The sequence below is a fragment of the Manis pentadactyla genome, chromosome 9, assembly GCF_030020395.1.
Source record: "Manis pentadactyla isolate mManPen7 chromosome 9, mManPen7.hap1, whole genome shotgun sequence".
Taxonomy (NCBI): domain Eukaryota; kingdom Metazoa; phylum Chordata; class Mammalia; order Pholidota; family Manidae; genus Manis; species Manis pentadactyla.
The window spans coordinates 121,381,402-121,407,709 of NC_080027.1; the positions used below are offsets into that span (position 1 = coordinate 121,381,402).

The 26,308-nt window shown below is 52.0% G+C and overlaps 1 protein-coding gene across 4 annotated transcripts in view; it reads right to left on the bottom strand.

The window, feature by feature from the left end:
* Positions 1 to 5,511: 5,511 nt before the first annotated feature.
* Positions 5,512 to 26,308, bottom strand: part of MAPKAPK2 (MAPK activated protein kinase 2) — a 47,962-nt gene continuing 27,165 nt past the window's right edge. The window contains exons 2-10 of one of the 4 annotated variants that reach the window (XM_057508036.1): positions 10,564 to 10,745; positions 10,326 to 10,390; positions 9,990 to 10,069; positions 9,415 to 9,541; positions 8,773 to 8,848; positions 8,245 to 8,369; positions 7,845 to 7,930; positions 7,648 to 7,753; positions 5,512 to 7,078 (exon numbers count right to left, since the gene is read on the bottom strand). In XM_057508036.1, the coding sequence (XP_057364019.1) occupies positions 6,669 to 7,078; positions 7,648 to 7,753; positions 7,845 to 7,930; positions 8,245 to 8,369; positions 8,773 to 8,848; positions 9,415 to 9,541; positions 9,990 to 10,069; positions 10,326 to 10,390; positions 10,564 to 10,745 (1,257 nt within the window). In that variant the 3' untranslated portion in view covers positions 5,512 to 6,668. The remainder of the gene's footprint in view (positions 7,079 to 7,647; positions 7,754 to 7,844; positions 7,931 to 8,244; positions 8,370 to 8,772; positions 8,849 to 9,414; positions 9,542 to 9,989; positions 10,070 to 10,325; positions 10,391 to 10,563; positions 10,746 to 26,308) is intronic. The other 3 variants (XM_057508037.1, XM_057508038.1, XM_036909799.2) reach the window with 3 other exon arrangements.

Sequence of the window (26,308 nt, forward strand, 5' to 3'; positions counted from 1 at the left end):
TTGTTCTTTAGATGCACTCATCCATCCAGCAAATCCCGTCCACCACACTGGGTCAGCTGCTACTTTCAGAACCTGGAATAAGCAATCAGACTAGATTTCTCATCTACCCTCTTCCTTTTCCTCACAGACCAGCTCAGAGAAGGGCCTGCCCTGGTCTGCTTCCCACCTGCCTCATCCCCACTGTGGGGGAGTGTGGGTGGGTGGGTAGTTGTCTCATTATGAGGCCATTTCCTCAGAACAAGGTTCTGATCAGAAAACCGTAGCCCCTCCGGGTCTCACTACAGACACCACATAGCCCAGCACCGCAGGCTCCAGGCACGGCTAACCAAGGTCTCAGTCTTCGACTCAGAAAAGATCGTGGTTTCTTTGAAAAGCAAACCTCTGACTGGCGAATTTAGAACCACAGGCCTCCAAATCAGAGGGTAAGGCTCAGGAGAACTCAGCTCCTTCTGAAACCGGAGGCCTCAGAGGTCCAGGAGACTCTATTTGAAGAATAAGACACCCACAGCTGCCTGGTCTGAGGAAGGGCCAAGATCACATTTCCCTTGGTCTCAGGCAGCAGTGGCCTGAGCGAGTGACTGGCCTGGGCTTGGGGCAGAGCTGCCCACACTGGGGGCTCATTTGCATGACCTTTGTGGAGACTTTGCGTCTCAGGGACCCGGGAACACTGCTCCCCTAGGTTCAGAGTGGCTAAGGCCACTATTTGGTCACATGGGGCCTGAGAGATAGAAACAACCCAGGGTGAGGAGAGAGGACTTGGGAACAGAGGGCCATTGCAAAGGGGGAAAGCCAGTCCCAGTATTTCACTTGCAAATCCTGACAGGGGTGTTGGATGGGGTAGGAAACTTCACTGTCCCTTAGAGCAAGAAAGTTATGCAAACAAATGCATTTGCATGGCAGCCCTGGCCCCTAAAAATGGCTCACCACACACAGGTTCCGGGCCTCTCAGCAGCGGCCACTCCCCCGGCCTCCCCACCTGAGGTCCCGCAGGCTTCCCAGCCAAGACTTCCTGGCCAGAGGCTCCAGGTAGTAGTTTCCCTTCAGAACGATGATTATACCCTCCAGAGCTGGGATGTGCGTTCCCAGGTAATGCCAGGTTTGAGATGGGGGGTGTGAAAAACAAAGTGTGGAGACTGAGGTACATTAACATTTGTATTTGTTACCCAGAGGCCCCCAAGCGGTTCCCATTTAACATACTGACCTGCGGCATAAGGACCTTGATGAGCAGGGACTTCAAGTGACACCCAGAGGGGAGAGAAGCTAGGAAGCCCTTGACAACCATTTGTCCCAAATTGCCAGGACCCCCAATTTCACGTACTGTTATCCTTTTCTATAAGGACTTCTAAAATGTACAACTAAAAATGATCTAAGTTTAGCTTAGAACCTTGTAAGGCTTCTTTAAAAAGTAATGAACTCAAGTTGAGGTGGGGAAATCCCTCTCAGCCATGTTCCCAAATTCTGGTTTAGGGGGAAACAAATATGGTGAAGGAGGGGAATCCAGGTTGAAGGGGCAGAAATGAGAAAACGGACAGAAAACACCGAGGACGCCCCACAGTGGGTGCGGGTCTATTTCCCACAGACAGAACTACGTGGGCAAAGGTCCGGCTGAAGCCACGAGCAGAGAGCAATTCAGACGGGCAGACAGAAGGGGGAACCTAGACTCAGAGAGGGATCTGGCTCTGGCAGAGATCAGAGCAGAAATCTGATGGGAAAAATCTCACTTCCTACCATCAAAACTGGCTTCCGCGCACCAGCTCCAAGGGCTTCGCAGGCGGCGACCCTGGGTCTCAGAGGCTCCGCGGTCCCCCACGTCCCCCCGCTCTGGCCCTGTCCTACGGAAGCCCCGGTTCTCCCTGCCGTCTGCCATGTTCACGCCCATCTCTCCTCTAGACAAAGGCCTTGGAGGGAGGCTAGCCGCTCTTCTAACTCACCCATCTGCCCAAAGTCCCGGGCACCGGATGCTGCACACAAGAGGTGCTCAAGATGAGGTGCATCAGAACGTGGCGTCTTTGCTCTTGAAAAGCAGGGAAAGGCTTCTCAGACTGCTTATAAGACAGAGGATGCCAAAGCACGGACTCCCCTACTCGGAGGGTGGCTGTAGCTTGGGGGTGCAGTCCTATCCTTGCACACCCCCAGAGTGCTGCCTCTCCAAGTCCTGGCAGGGCCGCCATTAACGCTCACACACCTGGGACCCATCTCATCCCCAGCCAGGCATGGATTTGAGGGCTTCATCCAAACAGGATGAACAGCCAGCACCTGCTTTTTCTGACCTCACTCAACCCTCCAGTCTCAAAACCTCTAGGGCCCTGAGAGGCTGCCCTGGGCCACCTGGGCTTGCATGACACCCTCACACTTTTGAATGGATCCATTCAGACCACAAAGTGATGTATCCAGGCCTGTGGATGCAGAGAAAGGAAAGACAAGACCTCTCAAGGGCGCAAGTGTGTTTTGTATCTTGCTGATTGGGGAACCAGGTCTTGTTTGCTGCAAAGCACAGCACGTGAGACAGGTGCCTGGGTGTTCAGTGATTCGCCATGCTGGATGTTCCCCTTACACTGGCCTGACTGAGTGCAGGGGGAAAAGGGGTACAGAACTCCCCCAGAAGGCCCCCAGTGCTGGAGCCCAGTGTCCCTTCCAAAGAATGGCTACTCCCAACCTTGGCCAGACTTCCCCAGCAGTAGTAGTGTGGCCCCTAAGGTGTGCTTTAAGAGCCAGAGCCAGGGAGAGCTGTATTCCTGGGGCTTATGGTGCAGAGGTGGCCCCCTACAGCTTCCTGCCTGCCCCTGCTGACCCCCCCGGGGAGTGCCCCCTGGTTTGTTTACATTCCCCAGGGGGTGGGACAGCCACTTTCCCCAGCCTCACCAACCCCTCCTCCTCCCTTGAATAACTGAATTTCCTTCACACCCAGAGCAGGCCTGACCTGACCTACCCACTCTACCCACTTGTCATTCACAGCCGTCGGCATTTCCTGTCTCCAGCCTAGTCAAAGGAAAACCCCAAATTTTACTGTTTTTGTTTACCAACCGAACTACCTCCTCGCCCCAAAGCACAGGCATGACCTCAAGCACACAGACTCAGCCTAGACCAGAACCCGCTCCAAACCAGGGGCTTCCTGTGGCCTCCGAACGGTGAGATTCTACTAACGATAAAGGCCACCTGGCACCTGGCATCTTACCTAGCGTTGAAATCCATGATCTCATTGAATTATTCACAACAGCCCCAGAGCGTGGGCATGTCACCTTCATGTCACAGAACAGGAAACTCAGCTCTACTCAGTGGATCTGCCTCCCCTTGCCCGACTTCCTTATCAAGAGGACTGGTGTTTTGTAAGAAGCTCTAAATTTGGAAGCGGAGACTCCCATCAGATTCACCTCTGCTTACGTGTGAGGCCTTGGGAGAGTCTTGTTACCTCTCTGAGGTAAACCGGAGATGAGACTGGCTGCCTCAGAGGCACTCCTGACAGTGACAAGATCAAGGGGACAAGCCAGCACAGGATCGCGGTGCTTAGTAAATGCCCACAAGGGTCCGTAAGTCCCCTTTACATCTCACGCCACTTCAGGGCTTTCAGGAGCCGTGTCCTGGCACCCCTGCAAGCAGCCTCTGCCTTTAGGCACAAATGCCCCCCATCGCCCTCTCACCTGGGGGTTTAGCAGAGGAGATGAAAGTTCTCCTTAGAGCCAGGGAATCAAGGGCCACGCCTGTGTGGAAGGCCAGGGACATAAGAGTGCAAAGGCAAGGCAAGACCCCACCTGCCAAGCCGGACCCCTCCTGGGCCATCTTCCCTGAAGACCAACTCAGACCGATCGCCACTGGCCACAGTGTCCTGGGCTGGAGCGACTCAGAGGCAGCAGCGCAACCCAGGTGTCAATGTGCGTGGTGAGAGGCTGGGAGACTGGGAGGCCGGGAGACAGGCCCCCACGGCAGACCAGTGGCCCCGCACCTGCATCCTGATCCCTGCATCATGAGCATGCACCTTACGGGGCAAACGGGCTCTGCAGACGGGGCTAAGGTGAAGGATGCGGGGTGGGGAGATCATCTGGGATCATCTGGGTAGGCCCCGCCTAGTCCCATGGTCCATGAAAGTGGAGAATCCTTCCTGGCCAGGTCAGAGAGATGTGACAACACGCTAAGGGTCAGGAAGATGCCTTGACATGGAGGAAGAGGGCCATAGGCCGGGGAATGCAGGAAGCCTCTCGAAGCTGGAACGGGCAAGGCGACAGAATCTCCTGGAGCCCCCAGAAAGGTACACGGCTCTGCTGAGACCTTAATTTTGGCCCAGGGAGACCCTACCAGACCTCTGGTCTACAGAACTGCAAGACGTTAAAGCTGTGCTGCTTTCAGCCACGAGTGTATCATGCCAGCCACAGAACACTGACGCAGGCTCCAGAGACAGCGGGATGCTGGCAGCTCCCTTCCCACTACTCGTTCCCCTTGCCCAGGTTCTGCAACCTCTGACCCCTTTATAGATGCAGCCCCGACGGGATTTCCCACGCTAGCCCATTCGAGCAGTGTTCTGGTGATGAGTAGAGTTTCAGGACAGGTACCAACCTCAGCAATCTGTTCAGGAGCTATGAAGGCCACCAGCGCCACCCTGCTTGTGCCCATGAGCCTGGGCAGTGGAGATGCGATCCCACCGATGACCAAGGGAACAAGCGGGCATCTGTCCAGCAGGGGCAGGGAACACCCCGGGCCGGGCCACCCTGAGCTCTAGTCCAAACCGACAGCTGTGTGACCTCCCACACACTCCTTCACCCTCCCAGGTTTCCTCCTCATGAAACGGGGGGAGCCATCCTGCCCTGCCTCTCTCCTGTCCACTCTGAGGATCATGGGGCACAACCTGAAATCACCCGGGATGCGTCACCTCCCGTCCGACTGGGAGGGAGAGCAGTGCGGTCAGTTTCTGCTTCAGGCCCCACGGCAAACCGTGCACCGCGTGATCTCAGACACCCCACTCGGGGCCTCAGTTTTTCCCCTGTGCACCGAGGGGAATGGGTCAGGTGAACGCTAAGGCCTCTGCCAGATCTGAGGAAGAGAGTTTGGTTTCCGCCGGGCCTGATCACCCCCTGCTGCAACTTCCAGGAACTACAGCGACCTGCGTCCTGGGCTCTTGGCCAGGTTTTGAACCAAATCATCACCACCAGCTCCTCCTGGGGCCCCAGGCCAGCCAGAGCCCGCCCCAGGATGAGGGTGCCAGCACCTGGCTGTGACGGACTAGATGGAAGAACCATGTACCAGGACACAGCTTGGCTCCTGACTCAGCATTTGGCAAAAGAGCACAGGCACCCCAATCCTTGGTGGCACCCCTGCCCCGCTCTTGAAGGGCAGCAGCACCCACCCTCCACAGGCGGTCCCGGCCAGGCCCGCACTCCTGGGCACCCCCTCTCCTCTCCTCTCCTCCCAGAGGACGCCCACACTCTGCCCTCCCAACGCATAGAGCCGCTCTCCACGGGCGAGGAGAGGATAGGTGGGGGCTCGAGGGGCTGAGCCCCATGAAGGAAGAGGAAGAAAACCTTTCAACTATTAAATCAGTTTAGTAAAGACAATTTTGCTCATACAAAACAACAGTTACAACAGTCTGCGTGCTGACAATTCATCAGAGCTGGGAAGGCACTGCAGGCACTGAGCCCTTCCCCGACGCCCGGAGGGGACCCTGGGGGCCCCTCCACCACCTTGCCCCTGAGGGAGATGAAAACTAAAGCATCACTGCCGCCCCTGCCCCGAGGGGACCGCGGCCCACAGGACCTCTCCCCATGGGGCTCCTCACTGATACTGGGGAGGGCCCACCGCACGCTCCCCTCACTGGCCTGGACACAGGAAGCTGAGTCGTCTGGGGTGGGGATGGACGGCTAATGCGGAAGGGGCAGAGTCGGGGTATCTTTGGCGCGAAGACTCCCCCCCCGGCCCGCCGGGCCACACAATGGCATTCTGCAGCAGCCCCGCAAGAGCGGCGGTCCTTTGCCCACAAGGGGCAGCTGGCCGGCGGCCCCAGAGCCCGGGCAGCACCCGGGAGGCAGGAGCTCTGCGCCACCTACTTCCCAGCCTCACCGTGTGGGCTGAGAGAAGGCTATGGAGAGATGGGTAAAAATGTAAGAAATAGAAACAAGGATGGGTGAGTGATGGCTGGAAGGGGAGGTGCAGAGGTCACTCGGTAGAGCCGCGCCTCAGAGGCCTGGACTGGCACGAGGGGCGGGGGTGGAGGGGCACGGGGGGCGGTCCAGGCTTCCTGACTGTGGGGCTAGCGCCCGAAGTCACCCCCCCACCTCCCGGAACCACCTCCGGAGGCTGGCTGGGGAGGGCCCGGCTCGGAACCTGGGCGGGCTTCCCAGGGACTTGGGCAGGGCGGGCCTGAGGGGGCAGGCGGTTCTGCAGCCGCGGCGGCGCCCCCTCCCTCCACAGCCCTGCCTGCCCGGCCCACGTGCACACACGCTCACACGGCTCCCCGGCGGGCACACTGGTGATGTCTGGGGGTCTGAGGAAAGGAGGGGCCACCCTGGCCCCAGCCCTCTATGGCCTCGAGCTAGAGGGCAGGCGGGACAACACAGGCACGCTCCCTGTGACAGGTTCCACAGGCCCCCTAACAAGCCCCAGACCCCTGCAGTATCCAGAGGGGACACGGTTTCTGGGAGAGGAGGAGAGGCAGATAGAACCATAAAAGTTTCATAAAAATCCTAAGTCAAATCACTGATAAAATTGCAAAACGAGCACAGGTTCAAGAGCATCACGCTCCCTTCTCTCTGCCCCCGGGCCTCCCAGCCTCCCTCTGTCTGGGGTGGCCGGAGCCAAAGGCAGAATTCAGCCTCGGACGGGGTTCCAGGCTCCGCGCGGCCAAGAAGGAGGGCAGCGGTAGTGAACAGTTCTGTGTCTCTTCGTTTAAAAAATATATTCGGTCGAGAGTTATTGCTTGTCGTCCAGTGGAGCAGGACGGGCTTGGGGCTCAGTGAGCCAGCGCCGCGGCCTCCAGGGCCCGAGCCTTCTTCCGCCTCTTCAGAAGCAGAGGGTTGGATGCGTCTTCGATCTTCTTTATCTTGATCTGCTCGTAGTCGACACGCATCGTGGCCAAGGCACTGGTCATCTCCTCCTGAAGGCGGCAGGGAGGGAGTTTACACCAAGAGACACTGAGAAGGGCAGGGGGAGGGTGGCAGAGGGCGGGAGCACACAGGACAGCTGCTCAGGGGGCCACAGCTGACAGCAGCCCCAGCCCCAGGGCTGTGGGCAGGGCCTGGCCACAGCATGCCACCACTGTGCCAGAGTCTCCTGGTCCCCCAGCAAGGCCGAGACCGCGGCACTGGCGGTCAGGAGACCTGGGTTCTGGACTGCCCCAGCCAGTCACTAGCTGTGTGCCCTTGAGCAGGTCACTCCCCTTGTCTGGGCCTCAGCTGCCTCACCTGCAAAATCAGGAGATGGTACCAGACGGCCCATCAGGTCCCAGAGGCTCAAGGAGTAGAGGGCTTATGGCCACAGCCACAGGCAGGCTGGGGCCGGAACGCAGACTCCTCTGCCCACAGCCTGCTCAGGGCAGTGGCTCAGAGTCGCTCTTCTTCTGGTAGCAGACGTCCCATATGGGGAGCGAACGCAGACCCGAGCTCCCCCAGCCAGGTGCCCCGTGAACTGCCCCCCCAGCCCCCACGCGGCTGCGCTGCCGCTCACCTTGACGTCCTCCCACCGCTCCTTGTCCTCCTTCAGGACCCGGCTGGTGTGCAGGGGCGTCTGAGGGACCTTCGTTGATTGCTGAGGGGAGAGAAGAAGGGCTCACCTGGAAGCTGGGTCAGGACAGAGTCCTGGCTCGGCCCCGCTTCTGGGGGACAGTTCCCACGGACCCAGGCGTCTCGGGCTGCCAGGCTCACCATGATCCAGGGGTGGTTCATGAACTCCGTGATGGTCATTCTCTGCGTCGGCTCTGTTTTCAGCAGGTTCCGGATTAGCATCTTCACTGTGGGGATGGGGCGGCGGACAGAGATGGCTCAGGGGGGCCTCCCTCCCTGCTCCTTCCCAGAGCTTTCGGGGGGAGGCCAAGCCCAAAGCAGGGCTTACGCAGAGGCAGGCTGCCTAGGAAGCTGGACCCAGGACCAAACGGCCATACCACTTTACAGGCCCTACACACCCCGGCCCTGAGCCAGGCCCCTCACCCAGGGAAGACAGAGCCAGCAGGTGTGAGCACAGGTGTAGACCCACAGCTAAACGAGACGGATGCCCGCACGTATAGATGAACACACACACACACACACACACAAGGGGGCTCTTTACCTTCCTCTGATACTTCTGACCATTCTGGGTTAGGAAATTCATACTGGCCCATTCGGATGCGACTCTTCATGCCCGGAGAGATAGCCAGGCCATGGTTGGAATAGAAGGGGGGATACCCACACAGCCTGGCCCAGGAGGAAGCAGGAAGAGAGGGACAGAGCTGGTGTTATTTAGGGGCCCTGAACCAGAAATAGTGTGAGAAACAAGCTTCTTGAAAAGGTCACAGAGAAACTGATCTCTCACAGAGAAGCTGGTCTCACTGACTCAAGCACAATATACAAAGTCAAGAACAAGGCTTAGGAATCCAATATACCAAGTATCTAAGCCACACATTTTCTTGACCATTAGCTAATTTGTACCCACCACTTAGCTATCAGAACCTGCAAAGCATGGAGAGAGGGGACATTGGGGGTTCCCAGGGAGGCCCCATCTGGAAGGGGGATGCTCTTCTCTCCTCCTCCCCTTGTCCCTGGGGGTACCAGCCTCCTCCCAGCCCCTGCCAGCCCAGGCCCAGCCCTGCACACTCACAGGATGTACATGATGACACCCAAGGACCACATATCACAGGACTTGTCATACTTCTCTGGGCCCAGCACTTCTGGGGCTGCAAATCAAAGGTCAGCGTGGGTTGGTCTGGCCCTCGGAACACTGTGCTCTACCTGTTTCTCTGTGGACAGGGCTCCCCATCTCAACCCGTCGGCCCACCAAGATGGGACTAGAGCTGGGGGCGGGAGGGGAAAAGCCATAACCCAGCCCCAGGGTGGGATGGAGGAGAGCAGAAGACCCTCCTCTAAAAGGAACCTACAGCTCGAATCATAAGATGACACAGCTACTTAACTGCAAGAGCCTTCCAGACCCTTGTGGACAAACACGTTCTGAGTTTATTCTGCACTAGTCAGCTGGGCTTCAGGACCAAATCCGTGTCCCAGACCCCACTGGCGATCTGACGGCACCGAGAGCTCTTCTCAGGAAAAGCTCACGTGTGCACAAAATCCCGCCCACCATCACAGGCAGGTAATCTCCTACAAGGCCTCAGGTCCCAGCTTTACGCTCAGGAGCCCTCCCTCCCGGCAGCTCACATCAGAGACCCAACTCCCCTAGGGCCTGGGGCCCGAGAGCTACAGGAGGGGGGTGTGAGGAGAGCCCTCCCCCAGCCTCGGCTGGACTCACCCACGTAGTACGGCGTATAACAAGGAGTGGTCAAGGAGTTATGGCTGGTGGTTTCCTTGGCAAAGCCAAAATCGGTGAGTTTCAAAATGGCATTGGGCCTTTTGGAGGTGTATAAGAGGTTCTCAGGCTAGAGAGAGAGAGAGAGAGAGAGAGAGAGATAACGAGGCTGCTGAACCCGGGTGGGGCTACCAGAAACCACCCTTCCTTCGCCCACTGAACAGCCATCTGTCTGGCCCCTACGATCCACACACTGTGAACTTCGGCTACACAGGACCCCGTCCCTGCCCTCCGAGAGCACCCAGCGTGCTTGGAGAGGAGAGAATGATGCAGAGAACCAGCAATGAACACCACAGGGACAAAGAAACCAAAGGTGTGACCATGAGGTGCTGGGTTCGGGGTTCGCACAGGGAGGGCAGGCCCTGTGGGGTGGAGAATAGCACACCCCCCACTCTGCTCTCAGGAGCCAACACATGGATGCAGGGCGAGCCTGGCCACCCTCCCTGGGGTCAGCCAGCCCCCCACAGCCCTCCACGGCCCCTGAGTTGAGGCAGGAAGAGGGGACTAACGGCGGGCACCTTGACATCCCGATGAGCAATGTTCACTGAGTGTAAATACTGGATGGCCTCACCAATGCTCTTCATGATTTCTGATGCTTCTGTAGAGAAGAGACGTGGCAGAGGGAGAGGAAGCCACGGGTGTGTCGTCAGGTTTGAAAACCCACTGCCTCCTAAGGCTTCTACATCCACTCCCCACCCCAGAAACCCAGACACGAGGTGCAGCTGAGGGCGCCGTCCCCGTAGCCCGAAGGAGGCAGCGGGCTGGGCAGCGATCCCGGGCACAGGCACTGCGGCCCCCTGCCGACACCCCCGCCCTGCCTGCCCGAGTCTGTCCCCACAACAGACCCTTTCTACCTCTTTCTGTGAACGCTTGGTCTCCTCGGTCCTGGATTCGGCTAAAGAGTTCTCCACCATCCAAACTGAAACAAAGCCACAGTCAGATTAGGGGAACCCACCATCCCGCCAGCCACTCTATCACCTCACAAAAGAAATCAAGCTTCAGGACCCAGGCCTGGGCCGTCCTCGGAGGGTGGGGGTCCTGAGCAGGGAGAGGGGACCGGCCGGGCGGGGCTGAACAGGCAGGGCGGCTCACCACTCCATGACGATCAGCAGGCACTTCCTCCCCGCGTACAGGTTCTCATAGACATCCACGATGCGCACGATGTGCGGGCACTGCGAGGCCCGCCAGTGCAGCTCCACCTCGCGCCGCGCCTTGGGGCAGTCCTGGAGCATCTGCGAGCCAAACAGCCTGCTGTACACCAACCGGCAGTGTCTCTGCAGGGGGACAGCAGGTTGCTGCCCCACGGGGGCCATTCGAAGGCCCTGGCTTGCGTGCCCACTGACACCCCCACGAACGCACCGTGAACTCCCCCCACCGCCGTTGCCTACCAGTCCCCTTGGTACTCCCCCCGGTCTCTCCTCTTCCCAAATCCTGACCGAGAGTTCTGCGGCTCCCTTGCATGCTCTAAGAGAGACCTCAAAGTGACTCCTCTGGGGCCTTGACAGCTACGCAGAGATAAGCCGTCGGACCCCTCTGTCCAGGTGGGCCCTTCCCCAGCTAAGGGCAGGAAGTTTGTTCTAAAAGGCAGGCAGCAGTTGGGCACTGGAGGTCAGGGGCAAAGGAGGCAAGGGAAGAAAGGCAGACTGAGAAGCCACTATGAGAATGGAAAGGGGCCTCCGAAAAGTGACACTCTGGAATCAATATAGAAAGATACCGCCAAGATCACACAACCCCAGCACACCAGACCCAGGGCAATGTTCTTTCTACCTCCGCAACTGACTTCGTTCGACCATGGCCTCCGAGTGGGCCACTGTGGTTTGAATCCCAGTTCTTACTAGGTTCGCAACCTTGAGCAAGTTACATAACTCATGAGCCTCCTTCCTGTCCCCTCTTCTTCCGTGGACCAGGTGGGCCAGGAGCAACTAAGGAGCCTGGAGCCCTTATCAACCTTAGGGGCTGACCCTTGACTAGTCCAGGCCAGCCTCATTAATTCCAGGCCCTTTACTAGTGATGAGCTTGGGAACAACCCTAAGACCCAACACAGGCCTAAAAGAACTTTGTAGGAAACCTGCTGAGAGGCCTCGTGAAGTGACCGAAAAGAACCTGCATCATCTCTCCTGCACAGCACCTGAGGTCAGGGCGGTCACCTTGGTGCCACACCGGGGACCAGCCTAGGAGGGTAAACCAGTGTTGGGGAAGGCAACGAGGAGAGATGGCAACTACCGCTACCCTTCCTGACGACACCAGGTATCCCTCGTGACCTCTTTTTAGTGAGATAATAATCTTTCCTTACTATTTATACTGGGTGTAGTGGAATATTTCATTGCAGAGCCAAAAGCATCCTGAAACAGACCTTGGTAAAACGGGGATAGGCTTGTTGTAAGGATTAAATGAGCCATTCTGCAAAGTGCACACCAGGGCCTGGCATGTGCTCAGTAATGGGAGCTGCCACCTTCACTGCAGAACGGCTGCTAAGTGCAAAGCACAGATGCAAAAATAATGAAGACAAGGACCCTGGCCGACTTGTCACTTGGTGGTAAGTCAAGACCAGCCCTACACAGCACATTTAGGGGGCTGGGGTATGAGGGAGGCAGCCGGGCTGAGAAGGAAATGGACAGGCAGAAGGGAAGGCAGCCAGGCAGGGCAACAAGTGGGAATCGGGGCACTGACTGAGAGGGGGCAGGGCTGGAGGGCGTGATGCAGCAGGAAGGGCCAAGAAACCTGTGGGATATGCATGAAGCTTGGTCAGAAAATCCAGGACAGAGTCTGATTGGAGGGCAGTGAAAGGCAAACACAGGGATTTCCACCAACAACGCTAGTATTCATTTGTGCTATCGTTCAGCAGATGCCAGGCCTTTTCTAACTGTACGACTGCCATTTTGCAAAATGAGGAAACTGAGGCTCAGAGAAGTAGTGTGTCCAAGGCTAAGTTCCTGGGGGAGGACAGAGCCAGGGGTGGAATCCAGGCCTGGTGGATTCCAAAGCCCAGGCCTTTTCCACGACACCACACAGCTTTTAGAGGAGGGGAGGAGGGCCACGACTTATTGTTTTCAGACCCCCAACACAACCTGACTTCGCAGAGGCAATCCCCAAACAGGGGCCCAGATATTTCAGTCTGCACAGGAGCAGGCAGGAGGCAAGGTCCCCGTGGGGTCACACTGCCACCTAGTGGCCATTTGAGGACAGGGCACAAGTCCTGAGTTCTGCCACCTTCAACTTCATTCATTTGGAAGGACAGGGGGAAGAGGTTTTCCTTTCCCATCCTCCACGAGGAGCAGAAGGCACTGGCCCATCTCACTTGCATGTAACTCAATTTAATAAGCATTAAATGAGCCATGCGTGGCACTGGATGTCAAGACCAAATTGAAGAGTCTCAATCTGAAAGAACTCAGGCTTGGTGGGGGGAGGGGGAGTGGCACACGATGGGAGGTAGACACAGAGAAAATGCTTATAACCCAGAGAAATAATGTGCCATAGTCTAATCAGTGGGTTCAGCACCCAAGTTCCCAGAGAAGCCAAACAGGAAAGACCTCTATCGCCCCCTGCGGGCGCATCGGAAACTAACACCCAGAGAGGAAGAATCAGTTGTCCAATTTACTCAGAGGCAACAGGAGGTCATGGATTTACAGTCAGCAGAGATTTGGGTCTGAAGTTTTCCAAGCTCAGGCTGGAATCTGTCAGTTCCTGGATGCACAGCCCTGGGGAGGTCATCACCTTCCGAAGCCCATTCTGCGTCTGTATGTTAGCCGGGGCAATACCTCCCCGCCCCCTCCCTCACAGAGCCATCTAATGATGTACATCTCTAAGAGTGCTTTGTTATCAACAGGCACTCATCACTGCAAACCGGGAGCAGAGCTGCTACAGCACAGGCCCCGCCCATTGCCTCTGGTTGAGGCTGAAGCATGCTGATGTGGCCCATACGTGTCACCAGCAAGACTGTAGGCTGGGTGTGTCTGCAGCCCAGGGACCATCACCTGGGAACCAGTCCATGGTCTAATCAACCGGAGTGTCCAAGGGAGGCCACACCAAAGCCCCACCCAAGTGTATGTCTGTCGGCCCCCCTTGAGCTCAGAGCGCGCATTCCACACTCTGCCCATTCTGCCATAGACACGGTAGTGGGCGGCATCAGGCAAAAGAGAACCCACAGTCAGAAAGCCTGGGCTCAGGTTCCACCTCCAGGCTTACACACGATTGTTCACCAAACACACCTGGCCTTGGGAATCACACAACTTGTGTCCCCATTCTGCACATCCTAGCTCGCGCCTTTCTGAAAAGGGTTTCCTCATCTGTAAAACTGGATTCAATCTGACGAAATAAGTAAATTAGAGCTGTACTTTTAATTCTAAGAACAACATAGTAAGAATTTCTCATGAAGACTGGTCACTGACATCCAGGTACGTGTTTATTGGAAATCTGTGAATGGATATGAAAACCAGCCCAAGCAATGAAAGCAAGGCCTTCAAGTTGGTCAGATGGGCAGCCTGGCTGACATTATGGGGGCAGAGCCAGGAAGCACCAAAGAGGCTTTGTAAACAGCTGTGGGGTGCAGTAAGCCTGGAGAAGGCAAGCCAAGGGCCTGCTAAGTTCAGGACTAAGTAAGGAACAGCAGGAGAGGTGAGGTGCCTGAGCTCCAGCCTGAGACGAGACAGAGAGAAAAGAGATTCCCAGGTGCTGCCAGGAGCCACCAGCAGAAGGACAGACAGCAGGTCCAACCTGAAGCCAGGAGAGTCACCTAGGAAAGGCCCCAATCTCTCCGGCATGGAAAAGGACAGTGGAGGCCAAAGAGCCCAAGGGCCCAAGACCCCAGCCCCGAGGGCCTGAGCCTGAAGGAAGGAAGGGTCTTCCCACTAATAAGCCCCAGTTAGAGAACAGATGGCCTGGAAGGGGTTGTGGAATATTTTAAACCCATGCTAAGCCCTAAATGGACACTGTGACTTGCCTCTGTGCCCCCAGAAGTTTGCATCTGAAATTATCTTGTTATAGAAAATATTCCTTGTTTCAAGTGCTCGACTGCAATGCGATAGGCAAGGCCACCCACCAAGAGTGGCAAGAGCCAGGGACAAGGCCACAGAGCCCACTGCGGGGAAGGAACCTCTAGGGTGAAGGCGGCACGGAGGAAGAGTGAGGGGGCCCTCCCCAAATACTCTTCCATGCCTCTGTCTTTGCTGGAACCTGAACTGAAGCAGAATGGAGCCCCCGGTTCTGGTTGCTCACGGTCTCCCTTCTCTTCCCGAGCCAGAGGAAAGGAAAGAAACAGAGCCCAGGGCTGAGGCACTGCTCACCAGCAAGGCAGATACAGGGCAGGAACAAGCCCCTGGGCCCCAGGGGATCGTCCCCTTCACAAGCTCCGCCACTTACCAGGTGTGTGAGCCCGGGGATGTTTTCACCCCTTTGTGCCTCAGTTTGTTGTCTATTAAATGGGCTAATAACCATACCTGACTATATTAAATGAGTTAATACCTGCACATTGTGTAAATTACTAAGAACGGTGCTTGACACGCAGTAAGCCCTGCATTTGTTTGCTATTATTATTCTGCCCCACCCCCACCCCACCTGGTATCAGAGCCCCACTGGGGTGGGCAGCTGGGATCCCGCTGACACCCATCTCCTCAGAGGCGTTATTAATAGCTCCAGGCAGTGGACAAGGGGGGGACCCAGAATGCTGGAGGGGAAGCTGGCTTTGGCACCTAGCCCTGAGCTCACCCTCTCCCTCCCTACACCACTTAAAGTGGGCAGCTGGGGGCAGGGATGCACATGTAAGGAGAGAAGGAAGCTGTCCCTTCCCAAGGCTGATGCGGTGCCAAGAATGATGCAAAAGCCTGAATCGGACACTGTGTTGTCAGCGTGTGGTATGCGGTGTGTGGCACTAAACGAGACCCCTGCCCTGAAGCGAGAAGGCAGGGAAGAGGCCCCAGGTGTCGGGCACCAACCCAGTAACCTGTGGGCCAGGCCTGCCTGCTCACCTCCTGCCCTGGACCACAGGGAGGGGCTGACCTGGGCGCCACACAGAGTAGAAGGGAAGAGGAGGGCTGTGGCCCTAAATCCCAGCAACCTCCTTCCTTGCACAGAGCAGGATCCGCAGGAGCCGGGAAGACGGCGCCCTCTTTCCTGGGAACGCCATGTTTAATGGCTGCCCAGCACTTCAGATGGGAAGTCCTCACACCTGCCCCAGGAGGAAGTGCATTTTATAAATGAGGAAATTCAGGCTGAGAAGTGAAGCCACTTGTTCAAGGCCTTCAGTCAGTTGTCCGTGGCAGGGCTGGAATTTGAACCCCATTCTCACTGTTCCCAAAGCCCCCTTTCTACCACCCATGTGAACAGAAAAGGCACAAAATCTGCCCAAGACCATCCATGGTATCATAGCCAAAACTGGGAGCTGCAAATGTCCACTTTTAATATTCTGCCCTGAGGTATTAATCATAGATGGTGCTTTAAGGATAGACGCATCCCAGCAGTCATTCAGCCCAACTAGAGACGGGTGGTAAACAGAATGCCTCACAGTAGGCAACAGATTGCTTTTTTTAAAGTGGGTTTATCAATACAATCTATAATCATTAAATGATGTTTCAGAAGAATATTTAATGGGAAATGGACTCCTCCATGTCTCTTAGCTTCTCGGTCACCATCACTGTCACCATCAGGGGTTACACTCTTCTTTGCAGCAGCAGCAGCAGAAATCCCAATGTTACTTTCCTTAAATTCATTTATCAGAAAGTATCTGATAGCAAGTTACAAAGCCTTACACTACAGTACAGTTATATATATTTTATATATATATGTATGCGTTTGGTACATATATATACGACATGAAGGGCAATCATACTCAGTAAAACGTTAATTATTTGTATTATATCCTTATTTTCTAGGTGATTTACAATCAGCATATGCACTTTTTAAAGGGGCAAAGAAGCTTAGCTCTCCAAATTTTCGCTGAAGATTGCTGTTCATATCCCCAGGCCCTGTGACCAGAGAGCAGCGGCTCGGGCTTCTCTGCCCAGCGGCTCAGCTGCCCCGATCCACGGACATGGGGCTGCCCCCATGGGGTCTTGAGCAGGAAGCAGCTCGTGCCCAGGGGGTGCAGGCTGCTGCGGGGGTATGGGGCAGCGACACCTCTCTCCTAAGAAGAGGAGAGGAGGAGAACCACAGCATGACCTGTCCAGTTGCTCTCGGCCCCACTCCGGCTCCACACGGCCCTGGCCCAGCCCTCCCAGTTCCCCAGCCAGCAGCAGGGCACCGTGTCTGGTTCCAAGATCACTGGACCTCTCCTTTCAGCCTGAAACCTGGGGAGCCCCACAGCCTTGTACTTGCAAAAAAAAGGCAGGTAATGAGGAGGTCCTGAGGCTGCAGGACCCGGACACTGTTACCCCTGTCGGGTCCCTCCGAAGCCCCGGTCCCTGGGTCTGGAGCCAGGGAGGGAAACAGCAAGGGCACACAAGCCGGTGCCTGCAGTGTTGCTCTCGCCCTCCCAGCAGGCCGCCACTCAGCAAACAGGACACACCACGCGTGGGTCTGGGGGGCGCTGGGCTATTGCAGAGGACACAACAAATGAAGGCCATGCCCCCGTGGAACTTACATTTTAATGCAGGGGGTACACAATAAACACGTTCTTTTCTTTAATTTTTAGTTATACAAAGTGATTTGTGCCATGAAATAAACAGGGTGCTGTCATAACAGCGGCAGTGCTGGTGAGGGAGAATGGCTCTCATCCCCCAAGTCACAGACAGCTGCTGAAAGGCTGGAGCTGTGTCACATGTCTCTTGTCATTGAGCCTGGATCAGCAACCTAAGAGATGACACATAGATAAGACTGGGTGAAATGATTTTCCTCTACAGCTATGTGGGATGGGGAGAGAGTATGTCCCCTTCTAGAACGTCTGCAAAGCTCAGTGAGGAGAAACAGCTGGTCTTCCCCTTGAAACTGATTGAGACACAAAGCAAACAGCAGATTTTTTAAATCTTAGAAAGCTGCTGAAATAAAAGATACACAGAAGTACTGCACAGGATCCCTCAGGTTGGTGCACACACTCCCAAACATTTGGTTGAGAGGTAAAGGCAGTTCTCTGTTATGACTTCCCATAACCTGACAGGGAAAAAAGTCCTCACCCAACACAAAGCTAAAACTTACAATGGGAAATGCAGTGCTAAGAGCCTTCAAACAACTGCACCACACAGCCTGGAAGATGGGCGCAACCTTCCCTGGGACCATGTGCTCCCTCTCCGGGGCCTCCCTGGGCAGCCACAAAGGGCCAAGTTTCAAAAGAAGGCAACAAGCTTAAAAGCCACACTGTAAATGAACAGTTTTTTAAAATATTTGCAACACATCATCATGATGGATAAAAGGCTAACTTAACTCTGGCAAATCAATTGTAAAAGACCAATAATCTAAATAGAAAATGGCCAAGGAATAAGAACAAACAGTTCAAAGAAACGAAGCACAGATGGCCAAATGAAGATGCTCCATGCAACTCATTAAAGAGAAATGTTTATAAAAACAACGATAGCAATTTCACCAGAATGCCAAACTGTTAACATCTGACCAAAAACAGAACAAAATAAAATTCCTCCATTTAGGCAAAATTTGGGAGGAAAGGCACTCTTCTCTTAGGCTCAGTAGGGATATAAATGAGTATATTTTTAGAGGAATTTGGCAATATCTATTAAAATTACATTCAAATGCTGGACCCTATAATTACCCAGCTAGGGAACCATCCTACAAATCGGTTCCTAAAGCATCTTAATGGGAAAAAAACTGGTAACAACCTAAATGTCTACAACTAAGTAGCTTGTCAAATATAGAGCCGCCAGCTCAATACAACAGCATATTGCACAGCCTTCTGAGTGAGCGGCAGGGCTGCACGCACCGCGTGGGGAGCAGAGGATGTTAATAAACAGGACTGCAGACAGGGAATAGTGTGATACTGTGGCTTTATGTCTTTTTTAATGGAACTGCATTTGCATTACTTAAGTAACTTTTAAGCAATGCCTAAAGACAAGAAGAAAACACACCAAAATGTCAATTAGTGGCTAATTCTAAATGGTGGTAATGGAGGTAACATTTTCTTTTGGCTCTTATATTTCCAAACATAAAAAAGTCCTGAACAGAAAGTTTAACATATTAATACCATGTGGGTGGTTTTATTGTTGTTTTGTTTTGTTTTGAAGTCAGGGGGAGAAGAGATATGAACTTGTGGATGCTTTAAAATGTTTCTGGAGGTATTACATACAAAATATTAACCATGCTGACTGGGGAGTCGATTCTAGAGAGAAAGTTTTATTTTCCTTTATTTCTTCCTTTTACTTTTTCATTTCATATCTTTCTATATTGTTTGTCTCTTTACTGTCTGCTTGTATTTCTTTTTGAAAATCAAGTCCAGGAGTTTAGATGCCTCTGGGCTTACGTGACCCCTGACCTGAGAGAGGGGCAGGGATATGCACCCAACGCAAGCCAACCTTCCTGCTGGAGGGCAAGGCAAGCACAGCCAGGAATCCCATGCCAGCCACAGCAGGAAGACAGACCTGGTGTGACTCTCAAGAAAGAGGGTGACCCAGTTAATGTAAAGGCCTGGTGTCTTCCTGGAGAATGAAACCAAATTATGATAAGAGCAGGCCAGGCCCCAAACCACCCCAGCTAACCACTTCTGACTTACATGGAAATGCACACCGCCCATGGCAGAGATGTCAACCACCCCGGAGTCCTGGGTAGGAAACTGAAAGACCAGGGGATGAAGCTATTTCTGTTTCTTCCCACAGAAGATTATGGTTTTGAAAGAGAAAGAGGAATAGTTACCCAGATGGCACCAACGTGTTTCAGGTGCACATTGACATGCAGCCTCCTAACAGCCCCCTGGAACAGAGTCAACAGCTGGCTCCATCCACAGGCGTGGTGACACAGTGTGCCCCAGGGCACAGGGCTAGTCCCTGATAGAATCGGGTCAGACCCAATTAGACTCTAAACTCCAGGTCCTTTTTTCACTATAAATGAGGCTTTGACCAACACCTGAGCTGCCCTGCCTCCCTCCAGAACGGCTCCCTTCCCGGCCCGCTCACAGGTCGGTCCCTTTGTCTCGGAACAGGGCTCAGCGCACGAGAGTCCAGCGTACGCTCAGCGCACGAGAGTCCAGCGTACACTCAGCAGCAGGCTGGGCAGCTGCGTATCCCAACAACTCTGCAGGCCCTGGCCTACCACCGGATGCACAGCATCCTCCCCGGGGACACAGGATGCACAGGGGTCAGAAGGAAACACACTCAACTCTTGAAGTGGGCTTTAAGCTAAAATCTGAGTGGCAGGAAGGAAAATGCCATTTTCTTTGTAGTACGGCTTTAAAAAATCCAGAGATGGGCAAATTATTAAGAGAAATTAAGACAGAAGGTCGGGTACACTGTTTTCTGGCCTAACACAGCCTCTATCAACTTGTCCTTGTGCAACTAACAAAGCAAATTCAAATTTTTAAGTGGAAGTGACAAGTTCTGTCTCATCTTAACAGCCCCCGTTCAGTGGGAAGGGCCTCACGGCAGGTGTGCCTTAACCTACAAGCCTAATGGGAGGTGGAGGGAGTTGAGAGAGAAAAATGGAGGAAGAGAAGGGCCCTACAAATCAAGAGGGCAGTCCACACACACACACACACACACACACACACACACACACACACCAACGCCACATGCCTAAGACTGGACGACACCAGGGTGAGTAGGGAAGCAAAAAGAACCAGAAATGACATAACTGTTGTGGCGACAGAGGGGAGAATGTAGGATAGAAGATGTGAACCACTCTTTCCTACACAGCAAAAAGGGCCCAGCAGCAAGACAAGGCTCAGGCCGCCCGACATGAATATGAGGCCGGAGGCTAAGAGCAGAGCGCCTGATAGATACTGTCCTGTCCTCTTAAAGATCTACCCCTTACACACAGCCAAAGACACCAGGAAGGGAACTGACACCCTGAACTAATGCCGACCAGGAGACAGAATACCAGTACAGTAACAGAATACCACATTGGGAAGAAGTGACCTGTCATTTTGAGTTCAAAGGAGAGAAGAAAAACCTGGGGACAAAAACAACTGCCAAGCCTAGACTTCCAAAAAACCAATATTTAGATGTTGAGACAGAGGAGCAGTGTGAGCTGAGATCCCAAAGAGAATATATTTTGAAAGATACGGCCTGGTCTCTAACAAGTGAATTCTGATCATCTAAAACACAGTAGTCCCAGAAAAAGAAACCAGAAGGAGTCATCCACAGGTGGTGTGGCCACAGCACAGCAGGAAAGACCCAGACAGTGGTGTGGGCTCATAAAACAGGATCAGAAGGCCTTGTGAAAATGCAAGAAGCACTAGAAACATGCCTTAAACCTACACACAAAGAGTAAGAAGCAGCCAGGAGGAAGTGGGCCCCTCCTGGGGACAGAGGCTGTAATCTACACAAGCGACAGAGAATAGGGGATGTTCACCTCCAATACGCTCCATCTTTTCTATCAAGGAGAACGCTCTTCAGATTTGAACAAGTCAAACATTTACACACACACTTAAGGGAAGCCTCAAATCCAAGCTAGACCAAGAACCAACTTACAGTCACCCAAGAATGACTCAGTTAAAAGATGCCGATCTTAGAAGAATCACATCCCAGGATGCAGAAAGAATCTGGTGTGATTCCAGAGCCACCAGAGGTGATCGTTCAGGATCCACGGGGCGGTGGGGGCAGTGCCCTGCCTTTGCACAGCACGGTTCCCTTGGCACCTGCAATGCTCTGGGTACCAGAAAAATAACACTTGGGGATTCAAGGAGTTCACCGTCTAGCCAACCAGAGTCAAGGAAAAAGAAACAATATGGAAATAGAATTGTTAATAAGGACTGTATAACTGCACGTGGGTCTCTGGCAAAACTCTAGAACAGATCATGAACGGGACTGTCACAACCCAGCCTGGGTTCCCGGAGCAGCCCGGGCAAACCCATCTCATTACCTTTCCAGCAGGTGACTAAGTTACAGACCAAAGGAATGCCAGATACAAGGGGACCTGACTTCTCTAAAGTATACAATGTCTCCTTCCAGGTCTCTGGGATGGCAAAGCAGAAGGGGTGAAAGGACAAAGCATTTTGATAATATTTGCAAATGTTATAAACAACCAATAATCTAATCAAATTGGTTTCAATACATCCTGAGTCAACCCCTGAAACACAAACTTGAGCAGGACATCTTCTTCCTCAAATGTGTCCATTGGCTGATGGGACAAACTCAGGTTCCTGGACTTGGTCTTTCCCAGCTCTAGGAAATACATGTCATACTATCTCTGCCATAATATCCCACAATATTTCTGCCCTCCCCTCCCAACATATTCTCTCTACCTAAGCTACACTGCACTTGAGTGTCCTCAAACAAGCCATGCCTCGTTACGGCTCCAAGTCTCTGTGTACTTCAAGCACCAGAACGGAGTTCCCTCCTCTGGGAAGCCTCCCTGATGACCTCCAGGCAGAGTCAGCTCCTCTTCCCCCTCCTACTTCAGCACTCACTGCTATTACTTGTTAAGACTGTTCCTGCTCCTGCTGAGGAGACCGTGTTCCTTTTGGAGGCTGGGACCATGTGTTGTTCACCTTTTGATTCCAGATCCTGGCCCTAAATGTGGCATTATGGACTTACTGGATAAAGATTTGCTTGTTGGCTAGACCCAGAGAACACCTCCAGTGATAAGCCAAGGAATGCCATCTTCGGCTTTGCTTCGTATTTTACCACAAGCTGACTGAAGACCTAGCAGACAGCAAGCTCATCAAACTTGCAAGGGACCCAGAAATTGGGAGAGTGCCAAATAATGGGGCTTGCAAAAGTTACAGTGGGTGAATATATGGGCCAACACTAACCCCCTAAAAAAGTCATATGCTAGGGCTCAAAAAAATCATCTAAAATCGCACATAATGAAAGAGACTTTCTCAAGGCAGATCCATGTAACACGAGGGAGAGTAAAGGCTCTGAATCAGGCTGTCTAGGGGAGTCCCAATCCCTCCGTAACTGGCGGTGGGAGCCTGGAAGCTTCCCAACCTTCTTAGACCTCCAGTTTCCTTCAGCATAACACAGAGATAAGAACAGTACCGACCTCACAGGGCTGTTGTTTAGATGATGTGACTACAGTGCATTTGCAGTGAGACATGTGCCTAACAAGACACTCTACTATTATTTTTGGTGGCTGCTGTTGTTGCTGTGAAAAGAAGGGAAGCTGTAAAGCATTGTGGTTAAAGTAAGGCCCTGAAAGCCCTGAAAGCTGTAAAGCATTGTGGTTAAAGTAAGGCCCTGCTGTTCCAAGTTCAAACAGCAGCTCTAAGCTTAGTAGCTGCCTGACCTTAGTGATTTCTCTTACTAACACTCCATCAAATGGGGCTAATGATAGTATCTGTCAGAGATATTCACTATAGCATCATTTCAAGTAGGGACGGGGGAGAAAAACTGGAGATGAACTGTCCATGCCCAGAAAACTGGTCAAATAAATGATGGTACATCCAGTATGGCATATAAAATAACATACAATTATCCAAAAAAATGGGGTAGATCTAGATATACTGAGAGCAAAGTTCTCCAAAAAAGATATTGTTGCACGAAAAAAGCAAACTGCAGATTGATACACACTCTGATCCTTTTTATAAAATGTTTTGAAAAAATAAAAGAAAAAAACTGAATGAAATGTTGTGTGTGCAGTCACCCACGCTTCTGTAAATATAGATGCCTTTGCTTTGCACAGTAGTATGCAAATGACCATGCGAAGCAATCTTAAGCGCCATCGGGGGAAATTAAGACTGTTCCATGACCTTTAGAAATTTCTGTCAAAACATTAAAAGCTCTCTTACTTTCAGTCATAAATGAATGGAGGAATGAAAAAAACAGTACAACTTTTATCTAGTAAACTGGAACAGAAAATATTAGAGACACTTAGAGTGTTTCGTTTCTTTGTAAAAAATTGATCCAGAGTAGTTTGGACGGGGCTTACCTTGCCTGTCATTGTTGAATGCACAAAACGGAATGAGCGCCCTCTCTATGCCTCTGCAAATACTTCTCTAAGTTTAGATCAGTCTCCAACATTTGATCCTTTGTGTTTTCAGTATTGCAAAAGACCTCCGAGAGCGCCTTCAATGCCAAGGTGGCTCCCTCTGTCACTTCCTCTGTAACTTCCTCGCCTTTGTCGTCACAACCACTTACGTCAGTGAGTTTGCCTTTATTGAGTTCCTCGCCTGCATATGTAGTCTTGGTTGGTGGCAGTGTCAACATTCCTACAACCAGCTGTTTATCCTCTAATTCCATTTATGTTCAGCTCCAGTTTCACTTCCAGCATCAATACTTTGCATTTCTTCCCTGAAATTTCATCACTGTAAGCCAATTCCCTCTTTCAATTAACCATTTTTGTAAAATGTCACGAGTTTATCACTAGGAGACAAGAAGGCAACTTGAGTGCACACTTTCCTGTGTGTGAATTCAATGACAGATGGGTAGTGAGCCCCACCAACGGACATGAAAGAAGGGACATGATTGGTCACTGACCATAACAAATACCTGTTATGTGCTTGGTGATTTGTAGACCGAAGAGCCAGGAGCCAAGTTGTTCAGGGAATGGTGTTACTTAACTAAACTGTGGTAACTGAAATTCATGCATATTGGAACCAGGAAAAGTGAGGACTATCTGTACAAAGGACATAATATGGAAGTATATACACTAAAGAATAACAGTGGTTACCATTCGGAAGAAAAGTGCTATATTATTTTAACTTTTCTTCAGTGACTAAGTTCCATACCCTGGGAATGGTTCTCAACCTGAGATGATTTTCCCCTACAGGGGACATTTGAAAATGTGTGGAGACATTTTTGATTGTTGTAACTTGGGGAGTGTGGAGAAGGTTGCAACTGGGATCTAATGGGTAGAGGCCAGTGATGCTGATAATCCCTATGAAGCCTACAACAACCCTCTGCATCAAAGAATTTTCTAGTCCAAATGTCAGTGGTGCCAAAGTTGAGAAACCCTATTTTAAACCAAATAGTTTTATTAAGTTCTTTTTAATAGTACCTTTCTATAAAGTGGTGGCAGATTTTAAATAAGATACTGGCAAGTAGAAAGTACACAATAAATGTTATTATTATCAGAGGCTCTAGATGACTTCAAGTTAAAGGAATATCTTAATACCTCCTTAGATTGGTGGTATTATTTACAAACCTTAACTCATCTGATTCAATGCCATGAGGTGGCTGCCAAAAAGTTAACATCACCTTCAGCTCACTGATAGATCTAGTACCTAGGTCAAGACGGAGTCCAGGTCTAATCACACTCTGTACCTCTCAGACATCTAAAATCCAGTGCTCACTTCTGGGCAACACATTTGAAAAAGAATATTACATTTCCAAAGGATGATAACAGGACATAAAAGGTCTGAGAATCACGTCTCATGAGAAGCAGTTCGACAGACTGGGATAATTACCCTGAAGAAGAAAAGCCCTGAAAGACCAGATGTGATTAACAGTCCTGAAATTCTAGGGCTGTCACAGAGAAGGGGGCTGAATCAGACTTGTCCTGTGTGGTTCCCCAAGGATAAAATCAACAAGGAGCTGCCCCCAGAGTAAGAGACCTGTAAGGTAGTAAGCTCCCTATCCCTGGAAACATTCAAGCAGAGGCCATCCGGTGGGCTCTCAGGGGATTCCTACATTAAGAGAATAACCCAGTTGAGTAATAAGGCACTTCAGGATGCATAATATAATGAGAGGGGAGGGCGGAGAGTCAGGAACAAGAAGCAACCACCTCCTTTGACCCAGCAATCCCAAATCCCACTCCTAGGTATTGACCCAAGAGAAATGAAAACATTAGGCACACAAAAAGACTTGTGCAAGAATGCCCATAGAGTTTATTTACCATAGCCAAAAACTGGAAACTTTATAAATGTCCATCAACAGGAGAATGGATAAGCAAATGATATCATACCCACAACAATGGAACACTACGCAGTATAAAAAGGAACAAAACTACCAAAAGACAAAACTCTGTGGATGAATCTTATATAAAAGAGTTCATACTGACTATTCCACTTACATGATGTTCCAGATCACACAAAACTAATCTATGGTGAAAAACACCAGAACTGTGATTGGCTGGGCAGAAGCATGAGGGGATTTACTAGGGTAACACAAATGGTTGTTCTGCATCTTGACAGCGATGTGGGTTGCACAGATGGAAGCATTTATCAAAACACATCAAATGATACACTTAAAATTTGAGCGTTTTGTTGTTATATAAAACTTTATCACTAAAAACAAAATAAATGCATGATCAAATATTGAACTCTAATTAATGCCTAAGTGTGTTGAAATGTTTAGGGGTAAAGTATACTGATTTCTGTAACCTGCTATAAAATGCATCCACAAAACAACATAGGCTGATAAATGCATAGAGATGGAAAGGTGGAGAAAGATGTGAGAAAGTAAGCAGTGTAAAATGTTAGTGGTAGAGTCTAGGTGGTTGGGTGTATGGGTGTTCACTGTATAATTCTTTGAAGTTTGCTGCATATCTAAAGTGTTTCATAATAGAGAGTGGGGGAGGGAGGGAGGAAGTAACAGGCAGTAGGGAGCACAAGGGAAAGAAGAGGAGGCTGGGAGGTCACGGGAGAAAGCAGCAAGGGGAAGAAGAGGGACTATTTCAGCCAGTATAGGGACCTCTCAAGGGCAGAATTGCAAAAGGCCCAGCTGACCCAGGGACAAGAAATGTTAGCCAATATGGAGCACATGTGAGGTTGGTGCTCAGACCTGCACAACTGTTAAGTCCTTGTTCCCATGGGATCAGCTCCATCACTATCCAACCCTGTGGTCTGGAACAAGCCCCTACACCCCTC